This window comes from Monopterus albus, unplaced genomic scaffold, assembly GCF_001952655.1.
Source record: "Monopterus albus unplaced genomic scaffold, M_albus_1.0 scaffold339.1, whole genome shotgun sequence".
NCBI lineage: Eukaryota > Metazoa > Chordata > Actinopteri > Synbranchiformes > Synbranchidae > Monopterus > Monopterus albus.
The window spans coordinates 188802-201360 of NW_018128219.1; the positions used below are offsets into that span (position 1 = coordinate 188802).

A 12559-nucleotide genomic window follows, 5' to 3' on the forward strand; every position below is an offset into this window, starting at 1 on the left:
TATATATTTGATTTGCACCATCGTTTTTCCTTTAAAACAACAACAGCTGAGGAATATTCAAACCAGAAGTTTTTTTATACTAATTCTAAACTATCAACTGATTACATAACAAATCATCAAGCAAAATATAGATAGAAAATAAATTAAATTACATTTATTACCTCAGCTCACACACGCTGTACCTTTAAGTAAACATTTAGGCTGTAATGAGAAAAAATATGTTCATGTGCATTTAATGCCGTTTACATTATAGATAACACCACTGACAAAGACAGCACTGAGTTTTAATGACGTATAAAAAATAGGTTAAGCTCTACTTGGTGTGGATTCATCAAATGTATAAGTTAATATTATTTTAAAAAAATGTAAGTATATAAGAAGGAATACATTTCACCAGACTTGTATCGCCCAGATCCCACCGTCTCGGGAGAATGAGCCATTACTTCAAACTTTTTCTTTTCCAAATAGTCCTGACTGAACAAGAGAACATATGGCCACTGTTGTCAGAAGGAACAGCCGAACTGACAACTTTCTGCCACTGTGCCATCCTGCTGACATTGTTTGACAGTTGTTTCACTTCGTTTATACGATATTCACACTCCATGTAATTTTGCTCACCGCTGCAGTAGGAAAAGCAACAGTTGTCTTACATTTGGACCAAGGCGTTCAGACCGCCAAGCTCTTGTGGGCTGTGGTTGATTATCGCCAGTATGTGTTTACCTCATCATACAGCTGCTACATTTTCTCCATGGCAAATCGCTGCTTTCTCTGGACCTCTTGAGCAATATGTGCATAAAGTGTAGGTTCGGGATCCAGCAGTGCCGACTTCAGGTCCCCAAAGAAAGCTAATCCCAGCGTGCGATGCTGCTGCCGTCCCCAGACTTAGTTCCTGCCGTGACACTTGGCACAGAATGGGCGTCCTCCTCAGGACTGCTGCCACACCTATACTTCTGTCTGAACTTGTCCGTCAGACCCAGACTTCTTGAGAGGAACTCTTTCATGCCATATTCTGAGGTGTGTCCCAGAAAACACGACCTACAGATACAGGCTGTGTTACCAGAGTAAAGAGACCTTAACGTGAGTTAACAGGAAAATCTGAAGAATGTAATAAGAATATAAATGGATATGCTAGAAAATTCAATCCATCCCACTTTCAGTACTAACTACAACTACTACTAATAATGTTCATTTATTAGTTTTCTAGATGTTTCTTATCGAGGTGTAAACGGCTTTAATTACCAGGTTCAACACGAACATCTTTTAAAATAAACCGTACACTTGATCGAAGTGACAGCTATCAAGACACAACAGCGCTCAGGCATATGAAAGGGACTCTCGTGATGACGTCAGCGGGTCCTATGACGTTGCGTTCAGAGCTGTGGTTTATTCGGGAAAATGATGGAAGCACAACTGGAGAGATTTCATTGTCCTCAACATATCCTCATGGACCTCTTTAAGATTTGAGAACGCTATCCTGTATTACACCGTTTTTGAAATAGAGAGCAATTACTCCTTTTTTGTTACTAACCTCATCGTGCTTCTAGCTAAATTATAGCTCTTCTAGCTATATATAAATGCAACTTTCTCGGTCTTCATGAAAGACTTAAAAATTATAGTGACATAATCTCTTCATCTAAAAACAAAAAGGCAATGAACACTATTAATTTATTTCACAGATACAATTTTACTGTATAAATCCCCCCCAGCCTATGGACTATTTTGGTTGTTTTTTCCTTTCTCTGTGGTTATGGATTCCTCTCTGGCATGTCATATGTTCCTCTTTCTCTGATGATTGTATGCTGTAATTGTTCAATAAAGTAAAAAAAAAAATCTAATTCATATTGAGGAAAGCACAAACGTAAACAAGGGAAAATTAAGGTAAGGTGATTAATTAGGGGGTAAGTGTTTCCACTCTGAACAATGTCATTTAAAAAACATGACTTGGGTTGTTGTAAAGTTTAGTAAACAACTGATTGATTTTACATATGTAAAATGTACAAATGTTTCATATACATATATTTATATGCATATACAGTATATATTGAAACCCCCCTTGAGCAGCACTTGGCAACAGCGGGGAGGAAAAAAACTCCCTTTAACAGAAGAAACCTCTGACAGACCCCTGCTCTTGGTGAGTGACCTTCTGCTTTGACCGGTTGGGGTGAGTGGATAGAGTTGAGAGAAAAGAAAAAAAACAAAAACAAAAATAATAAACAAAAACTAGAATCTATTGTCAGTATACAATTCAACAGAAGCTCAGATGACTTCCAAAAAGAGCAAACAGTTGAGGCAATCTCTCTAGATGAGTTTGATCAGAAACTGTACATTTTGTCATCAAAGAAGATTTACAGTGGTGTGAAAAAGTGTTTACCCCCTTACTGATTTCTTATCTTTTTGCATGTTTGTCACACTGTAATGTTTCAGATCGTCAAACAAATTTATATATTAGTCAATGCTAACACAAGTAAACACATCATGCAGTTTTTAAATGAAGGTTTTTATTATTAAGGGAAAACAAAATCCAAAACTATATAGCCCTGTGTGAACAAGTGTTTGCCCCCCTGTCAAAACACTGGTTTATCGCACCTGAGTTCAATTTCTCTAGCCACACCCAGGCCTGATTACTGCCACACCTGTTCGCAATCAAGAAATCACTTAAATAGGACCTGCCTGACAAAGTGAAGTAGACCAAAAGATCCTCAAAAGCTAGACATCATGCCGAGATCCAAAGAAATTCAAAAACAAATGAGAAAGAGAATAATGGAGCTCTATCAGTCCGGAAAAGGTTATAAAGCCATTTCTAAAGCTTTGGGACTGCAGCGAACCACAGTGAGAGCCATTATCCACAAATGGCGAAAACATGGAACAGTGGAGAACCTTCCCAGGAGTGGCCGGCCGACCAAAATTACCCCAAGAGCGCAGCGACAACTCATCCAAGAGGTCACAAAAGACCCCACAACAACATCCAAAGAACTGCAGGCCTCACTTGCCTCAGTTAAGGTGAGTGTTCATGACTCCACCATAAGAAAGAGACTGGGCAAAAATGGTTTGCATGGCAGAGTTCCAAGACGAAAACCACTGCTGAGCAAAAAGAACATAAAGGCTCGTCTCAGTTTTGCCAGAAAACATCTTGATGATCCCCAAGACTTTTGGGATAATACTCTGTGGACAGACGAGACAAAAGTTGAACTTTTTGGAAGGTGTGTGTCCCATTATGTGTGGCGTAAAAGTAACACCGCATTTCAGAAAAAGAACATCATACCAACAGTAAAATATGGTGGTGGTGGTGTGATGGTCTGGGGCTGTTTTGCTGCTTCAGGCCCTGGAAGACTTGCTGTGATAAATGGAACCATGAATTCTGCTGTGTACCAAAATATCCTGAAGGAGAATGTCCGGCCATCCGTTTGTGACCTCAAGCTGAAGCGAACTTGGGTTCTGCAGCAGGACAATGATCCAAAGCACACCAGCAAGTCCACTTCTGAATGGCTGAAGAAAAACAAAATGAAGACTTTGGAGTGGCCTAGTCAAAGTCCTGACCTGAATCCAATTGAGATGCTGTGGCATGACCTTAAAAAGGCAGTTCATGCCCGAAAACCCTCCAATGTGGCTGACTTACAACAATTCTGCAAAGATGAGTGGGCCAAAATTCCTCCACAGCGCTGTAAAAGACTCATGGCAAGTTATCGAAAACGCTTGATTGCAGTTGTTGCTGCTAAGGGTGGCCCAACCAGTTATTAGGTTTAGGGGGCAAACACTTTTTCACACCACGGTATTGCAGGACTCTTGATTTAGCTTGCAATAGTTTTAGCTTAGAATACAAATATACTGTAGATGAGTACATTTTCTGTTGAGTGAGTTTTCAAATTGTTAGAAATTAATAAATTAGCCAGATAATTATTAGACATTAATGTCTTAGACTTTAATGTATTAGTAATGCAATTTAGTAAGATTAAAAGTCTGCTCTAGTCTGTTCTGTTTGAAGCTTAGCAGCAAGCCATCACACCAATTGTTTTCTTGTATTAATCTTGTTAGATTTGTGTCTGATTGTTTTAGTTACGCACCACGTAACAACATCCACACACATCGAGCTACCTCATTTTGTTATGACTAGGTAACACGCAGCTGCTCCAAGCCTGTGGAGCTCTAGATAAGAGATGGAGTCTGCTGGACGGACTTCAGGGGTTAGCCAAAAACTGATAAATGTATTAGGCTCTGTGTTTCTGGGATCTCCTGTCCCCAGCAGCCAGAGTGTGTGTGTTTCTGGAGGGAGGAACAACCCGGATTGTGTTCTGTAATCTTTACTTATTTTTTTTTAAATAAACCAGAACTAAAATCAAGAAAGACAGACTTCTTCCTTACTCAGATCTGTCCAATAAAAGAACTGGGGTATAACACCATGCAAGTGGCCCCTAATGTCTGCAGTATTCATTACAAAATCTGTGCGGTCAATTTTAATATTTCTTGTGCTTAAATGCAAAGTCAGAGCTGACAGTGCATCTAAGGTAAAGGTAACTCAATAAATCATGGTTCATCACCCAGAACTGTGAATATCCACAGCAAATGTCATGTCAGTCTGGTCTATAGCTGTTGTATATCCTCCTCTGGACCAATATGGACACACAGACTCCCATCACCATACAAAAAAGGGAATACTGTTAATTATTAATTAATTTTATTCACACAACCAGGATTCACAATTATTATGGCGGCAGTAGTTGTGTACATTATGCAGCAGAGAGCCTGATGTGTCATGCCTTCATACAGACATGACTGATAAATAATACACCAGAGTATGTCCCGTTGCACCACAGATTGTTATAGCATGCTTTCCTGCAGGCTTTCAAGAAGCAATAAATATTCTCAAGCTGTGTGAAAAATTACAGTGAAGTTACAAACAATGCTTGAGCACCCACCTTAAAAGATCAAATGAACCTGTTCCCACACAAAGATGTCTTTGCATTTAGCATGAATAACAAACAAGGGTACATTTCTCAATCACATTTACTACAGTTCAGCTACTAATTTTTAAGGGACAACTGGAAGCATTCAACATGCTATATAATCTTCTATATATGCTATAATCTAATAAGTCTTCATTCATTCATGTTCAACTGAGCAGTTATTTTGACACCTGTTTGTTGGCGACACAACAATGCATTAGTTTTTTTTTTCTTTTAAAGCAAGTCCTGCAGCAGGTTGTCTCTGTGGTTCCTAACGACTGAGCTACTGTTCTGACCTACTGTAAAAGAACACCGTAGCCATAGTGAAGCATGGTGGTGGCAGCATTATGCTTTGGGGCTGCTTTTCTTCAGCTGGAACTGGGGCTTTAGTCAACATGGAAGGAATTTTGAAAACTTTGAAATATCAGTCAATTCTGCCACAAAACCTCCAGACCTCTGACAAAATGCAGAAGATGAAGAGGAATTTCACCTTTCACCATGACAACAAACCAAAGCACATCTCCAAACCAACAAAAGAATGGCTTTACTAGAAGAAGATCAGTTCTGGAATGGCCCTGCCAGAACCCGGACCTGAGTCCAATAGAAAATCTGTGGGGTGACCTGAAGAGGGCTGTGCATGGGAGATGCCCTCGCAATCTGAAAGATTTTGAAAGCTTTTGCAGGGGAGAGTGGGCAAAGATTCCTAAGGCATCCAAGTGAAGCAGAAGCAGAGTTTTTTACAACTCTTATTCCACTATGTGACAGAATGTCAGACTTATTAAACTCTAAACAAAATAGAGGAAAAGCTGATGGTTGCAGTCTCTGGCTTTCCAGTTCTGTACAATGTGTCTATAATGAGTTACAGGGACAGAACAAAGATCAATGTTTGGAAATAGAACATCGTGTCTGGTGGCTCTAAAATATCTCTACATGTGTGTGACATAGTCCAGTTGAACATCTGTCAGGACTTTTAGTCCTGTAATCTTGAGTTTTACCAGTGCGTCCTTCTGTGAGCATATTTAGTGAAATGAAGAGAACCAAAAGGTAAGGCAAAGACAAAGCACTGCCATCATGAAAAACCACCTGCCAAAGCAGTAGATTATATAAATTGGCCTTGTAGACTTAACCAATAAATTTGACTGATCAACATTACCACAACCGCCAGACAACCTTCCCATTATTGTACCAAAACTTGTTTCAAATGGTTTCTCTAATAATGAATAGTCAGAATAGATTGTTGCAGGTTTTGGTCTATGTGGAGTTTAAATACAAATTGTGTGTGCTAAGGGGCCCATGATGCACCAGTCTGTGTATTCCTCTTCCATCTTAACAGTACTATAAATGTGCTGGGACTGCTACCAGGTGAGGGAGCTCACTGATTAACCTGTGGTGTCATTAGTTCATCCCATACACACACATGTAAAAGAGAGCTTGTGGTTTTGCAGGAGTTACTGTATGTTCATTTCTTGAACAACAGATTTTTATTTGCCATTTATGCATAAACAGACAGTCTAGGCATATAGGAATTCTTGTGCAGCTCTCCTTTGGAGTCAGGTAAGGAGTCAAAAGCCAGAAAGAACACTCAGTCTTAAAATAGAAAAGTTACAATCATTTCACTTCTTATATTAATAATAATTTAGACTACTTTGTAAAGATCAGTTTTCACTTTGACATGAAAGATTTTCGGTTGATCAGTGTTTAAAAAAACAAAAAAAAGGTGAAAAGTTCCAACGGGGGTGAATATTTTTATATGCACTGTAGATTTTGATCAGCTCCATATCTGTACAAGAAAGATGCTGAATGTAAAGTTAGCACATAAAATCTAGGTTGAAAAATACCAGAATTTTCCTTTAATAAAGATTTTAGAAAACTTGGCATCCATCTTCTCATCTTACTCTTGGAAACTAACAAATAAATCCAATCCCAAAAATGCTGAACTATTCCGTTAAAGAGAGGGAAGTGTGAACTTAACATTTGATTTTGCAATGCCATCTGAAATATGTGATGCTGCAGATGTTAAGAGTTGTGTTACAAATTTGGCCTCTGTCTAATACAGGAGTGTGAAAACACATCTGAAATTACCTTGTGTCTTACTGCAGATGCTCCTCTCATCTCTGAGATTTCTGTCATCAAAGTATGTCCTAATGTCAGGAAACATCTGCAGCGTTGATCAGTTTAATGTAACAAAAACTAACGGCTATCCATTATCACAACAGCAGACAAGCTGCCTGACAGGGATAAAAAGGAAAAGCAGTGTGTAGTACTTGCTTAATATTTAATTCAGATGCAACAGAAAATTTATCCTTCCTTTTTAATGTGTTTCTGTATGTATGAGACTTTTCGGAGTCACATGGACCTCGGCTGATTTCACTGGCCATTATTCCTCTAATGATCATCCTGGTGTCAATTTTTGCTCTGTCGCAGCGAGGACAGGAGGAGGGGCAGCAGGTTGAGAGCAGGCCGATGCTCCTGCGCCCCCATTGCCACCAGAGCCCCTGCCAAGAGGGAAGTTACTCTGGGCAGCACAGGGGGCTGAACTGGCATCACCTGTAGCACAGTGACAGAGGACAGTCAAAATAGGAAGCAGAGCATGATGCAAAAAACAGCTGTCTACATAGTCATCTCATTGACATTTTAAACACGGTAAATCAACAGGTTAATTTCCATACAGGCATTCTTTCTGTGAAAATGGGACAAGTCAGTAAAACAAGAGATGTTAGTTCAATGACACCTGAACTACACTACTGACAGTGGTGAGAGCCTGAGCTGAAGATCTGAACACTGCCTTCTTTCTATCAGTTTTATCAGTAACAGCAAGGCTAAAGCCTGAATATACCTAAAAGAAAAGCTTATTGGATTGTCTAACGGCTTCAGAAACTCCAATTCCAATAGTTTTATCAGGGGCAGCAGTGTTAAACCACTTTGTGACTTTCTGTAACACCTCACACAAACACTTGTGTCAGCATGTATATGGAGTTAGTTGCTTACCTTTTCAATTTTATGACAGTGAATGAGTCCATCCTGTTTAATGTAAAACGTAGAGAACGCATCACATAACCTAAAACAGAAGACATCTATATTAAGAGAGATAATGAAACACTTAAGACACTGAGACGAAGGTAGAACTGTTTAGGAAGAACACACAGCGCTATGTATGGTGTAAAAAGAGAACCGCATACCAACATGAAAACATTATCTCAACAGTGAAGTATGGTGGAGGGAGCATCATGATGTGGGGCTGCTTTGCTGCCCCTGGATCTGCCATTGTGGAGGGAAAATGAATTCTCCAGTTTATCCAGGTGTCCTACAGGATAATATCAGGGTGGCTGTCAGCAAGCTGAAGCTCAAAACAGGCTGGGTGATGCAGCAGGACAATGACCCTAAATGTCAAAGTAAATCTACTATAAAAGGCTTTGGAGACATGTAATCCTCCTTTTGGAGCGGCCCAGTCAGAGCCCAGACCTCAGACCAACAGAGATGCTGCGGTATGACCTCAAGAGCCATTCACACCAGACGTCCTAAGAATATGTCTGACCTGAGGCAGTTCTGTAGGAAGAATGGTCCAGAATTCCTCCTGAACGTCATTTAGGTTTAAGCCACAGCTACAGGAAGAGCTTACTTCGGGTTATTGCAGACAGTACTGATAGTACTCCATAGATTTTTCAGCTTTCTAAAGACCTTTAAAAGCTTGACACCCTCTCACATCTAAAGACAATGTGTCCGAGTTCATGCAGGGTCACTATTTGCAGGACTGCAGCTGGATTTCTGTGTGTGAACAGTGTTGTTCTTGGAAAAAACAGTCAAAAAAGACAAACAGAAGACAGCAGAATGTGGACACGACCCTGTCTGACTGAAAGGGGACAGTGAACATAACTGTGCCTTCTGAGGGACAGAGTCACCGGAGCCTCCTTCATATTTACCCATAGATATATAATGCATTTACCGCTGTTGGCCGCTATGCTGCTTCCACCTATTGGTTGTTTACAATGTTCATGTCACTGTTTGCATGAGCCAAGCCAGACTAAAGCCTTGGGATAATGTTAAACATGCCAGATTCTATCAGAAAGTAACTTGCACTAACTTACACCTTACACTAAATGACTGAAACAACGTCAGCGCAGCTCGCCTGTAGCAAGACTCAATGTTATTCTGACACTGGAAATGTGTCTGCGACTAGAAATCATTTGTATGAAAGTGTGTGTGTGGTCTGGATAATAAAAATACATTTGCTATTGCCTTGTCTACAGAGTGGGCATGGAGCAGGCAAACCCAGTAACGCTACTGGTCCCTTATCCTCATCTACAAAAACTGCATAGTGCTGCCAATTTCATTTGTGGTTTTCAACACACCACAAAAGAATCATTTCACTTCATGCATCAGCACTTTGTCAACATGTTCAGCACATTTTCACAATGCTGATAATACTGAAAGCCATCATAATTTTGGTTGCCATATTTGTGATATTACATTTTCATACGGTTTCATCTCTATAAGCTACAGTGGAGATGCACCGTGTGTTACCTGTAAAGTTGAGATTTGTCTTTTCGATAGAAGCGCAGCAGCAGACAGTGGAAGGGAAGGCCTCTGATCCTCCAGCGTGCCTTCACAGTCCCATCCTCCATGTGTTTGGTAAGCTTCAGTACTTCCAGCTGAAGCTCAGCGTAGTAACACAGACACAGGAGACGCCACAGAAAGATGGTGAGCTGGTACAGCGCACGACCTCTACACCAACACACACAGCAACAGTCGGGCCACTCCGTAAGTCACACAATCACAAAATGTTACCTCATATACATAATTTGGACAAAGCAAGTGTTTGTAATAACATATCATCATTAGCCCAGACTATAGCAGCAGATTCACCTGGTCTTGGTATTCACGAGGCCATTGATGAACTCCATATCACTGGAATACATGGTGTAATCATGGTTCTTCATGAAGAAGTTCGGAAGCTGCAAAACGAAGAAAATGTAGTCTCTGATTGAGGCAGAGCTTTTCAGTGAGTTCACTCATTGTACTGTTAAGTACAGCTACATTCCAAAGCAGGCAGACTCTGGTCCAGATCCAGACAGGAATACAGTTTAATCCATATGGGGCAAACTTTCAGTGACAAATAACTGTCACCTCACTGGACCCGTCATTGTTCAGCTGCCCACTATAGTTTGCCCTGACACCAAGGTGGCTGTCAGATCAGATGTAGGAGATGCAATTTAACCCTTGTGCTCTGTTCGGGTCTGTGGGACCCGGAGACACATGTCACCTTAAAAACAACAATATATATAAATATATATATATTTATATATATTGTTGTTTTTGTTTTGACACTTCCTACTCCCATCAGTGGTCCTACAGCTGGACTAGAGTCCACCTCCACCTAATTTAATGCAAAGGATATTAGGAAAGGCACACACCTGTCTATACAAGGTTGGTGGTGTATGTCAGAGTGAAAACAGTCATGAGGTTGAGAACTGTCCACAGACCTGACAGGACTGTATCAAGACAGATCTGGGGAAGGACACAAGGACATTTCTGCAGCATTAAAAGTGCCCCAGAGCACAGGAGTGAGTCAAGGGGTCACTATGAATGAGATCCAGAGTTCCTTTATGGAGATGGGAGACCTTAAGAAGGACAACCATCAGTGCAGCCCTCCACCAACCAGGCCTGATAGAGCAACCAGACGGCAGCCATTCCTCACTAAAAGGCACATGACAGCCCTCTGAGAGTTTGCCATGAGAAGCATCTGGTCTGATGAAACAAAGATGGAACTATTTGGCCACAATTCCCAACAGTGTGTGTGGAGAAAACCAGGCACTGAGCATCAGCCCACTAATACCATCCCTACATCCCTAAAAATATTAAGCAATTCTGAAGGAAAACCTTCTCCAGAGTGCTCACGATCTCAGGCTGGTGCGAAGGTTTACACTTCAACAAGACAACAACCCAAAGCACAAGGCCAAGAAAATAGGAGTGGATTCAGGGAAACTGAGTCTGGACCTGAACCCAATAGAGCATCTCTGGAGAGACCTGAACATGGCTGAGCACCGACACTCCCCATCCAACTTGGTTGACCTTGAACGATTCTTCCAAGAAGAATGGAAGACATTTTCAAAAGAAAGCTGCTGAGCTTGTAGCTTCGTTCTAATAAGACTTGAGGCTGTCGTTACCGCCAAACGTGCTTCAGCCAAGTATTATGTAAATTAGATATTTCAGTGTTTTATTAGAGATAATAGAACCTTCCCTGGTAGGCTAGTGGTTAAGGCGCAGCGCTCTCGCCGCTGCGGTCCGGGTTCAAATCAGGGTTGCTTCAGGAAGAGCATCCGGCATAAAACACGTGCCAAATTTCTTAATTAGAGACAATAAATTTACAAACACTCCAAAAACCTGTTTTCACTTCATCATTGTGGAGCACTGTGTGTAGATGGAAGAAAAATGAACTGAATTCATTTTAAGATAGGTCTGAAACAACAAATGGTCTGAAAACTTTCTGTACCAACTGTACATTTAAAACCATTCAAATGATGAATGGAGAAAATAATCAGCAGATGAAACCATAAAATAATCAGTAGTTGCACTTGAACACAAACTAGTTCAGCAGAGCTGTAGCTCAACCAGCTACAACAGTCATGTCCTGTTTTTACATCAGTTCATGAGTGACAGGCTGCTAATGTGATAATAAAATATATACAAGCCCAGATTTTGATTTTACATACTGTCCCAACTTTTTCTAATTTGGGGTTGTAATAGTACAACAGTACTCACTAGTCTACTTTAAACACCAAGTACATTTTCATGATAATATTCACTTTTATTTGACATTTTCAATGCATGACTTTAAGTAAAGGATGTGAATACTTCCCCTACTGCTGCTGCTAACTTACAAGCTAGCCTGCTTTAATTATGCAACATGTTATAGCTATGTATTTTCTTTTTTAAATCAGGTAAAGCTGTAGAGCTGCGATCCAGCCAATCAACTGTCACAGTCACTTACAATAGAAAGAAAAAGACCTGTTTGGTTTCATTACTCTGAGGGTCATTGTAGTTGATAATAATAGTAATTCAGTAATACTGTATACCAAAATAGCATGAAAATTATATTTTCTGAGATGGTTATGCCATGAAAATCTCACACCGTTGCAATCCTACAGTGGAGATATAGATAAATATCAGCCATGTTTATATTATAGATCAGGGGTGGCGAACCTGTTTGCCATAATGAGCCAAAAAAAAAGACTTTATCACTACAAAGAGCCACCCAACAGATGAGCAAACAACAGTTCACAACTTATACACCTAATTACATAACACAATAGTTTTCATGGATTTAAATCAGCCTACCTCCTTTTATTTGACTCAGTGGGACACCTGACAGTCCTTGGTTTCCACAATCTCTTTTAGGTCTGGCTTGTATTCAGTTGTGGCTACTCGTAGTAACTCTTTCACATGTGTGTCAGTAAGAACAGAGCGATGCTTTGATTTCACTTGTTTCAGTGTCGAAAAAAGTGATTCACAGATGTAAGTTGACCCAAACATTGACAGTAGTTTGAGTGCAGCCCGTTTGACATTGGGATATCTCTCAACCGGCACAATCTTCCAAAACTCCACGGTTCCTTCCTTCAGAA

The 12559-nt window shown here is 40.3% G+C and overlaps 2 protein-coding genes across 8 annotated transcripts in view; both read right to left on the reverse strand.

Moving 5' to 3' along the window:
- LOC109974583 (regulator of G-protein signaling 1) overlaps positions 1-1942 on the reverse strand; it is a 20417-nt gene extending 18475 nt beyond the window's left edge. For 2 of the 6 annotated variants that reach the window (XM_020624832.1, XM_020624835.1), the window contains exons 1-2: positions 1240-1941; positions 721-1048 (exon numbers count right to left, since the gene is read on the reverse strand). The gene's annotated coding sequence lies outside the window, so the exon portion shown is untranslated. The other 4 variants (XM_020624838.1, XM_020624837.1, XM_020624833.1 and 1 more) reach the window with 4 other exon arrangements.
- A 5259-nt stretch (positions 1943-7201) lies between these two features.
- The window catches only part of cunh6orf136 (chromosome unknown C6orf136 homolog), a 15522-nt gene continuing 10164 nt past the window's right edge, over positions 7202-12559 (reverse strand). For both annotated transcript variants that reach the window (XM_020624829.1, XM_020624828.1), the window contains exons 4-7: positions 9804-9892; positions 9462-9662; positions 7929-7998; positions 7202-7487 (exon numbers count right to left, since the gene is read on the reverse strand). In XM_020624829.1, coding sequence (XP_020480485.1) covers positions 7344-7487; positions 7929-7998; positions 9462-9662; positions 9804-9892 — 504 coding nt within the window. In that variant the 3' untranslated portion in view covers positions 7202-7343. The remainder of the gene's footprint in view (positions 7488-7928; positions 7999-9461; positions 9663-9803; positions 9893-12559) is intronic.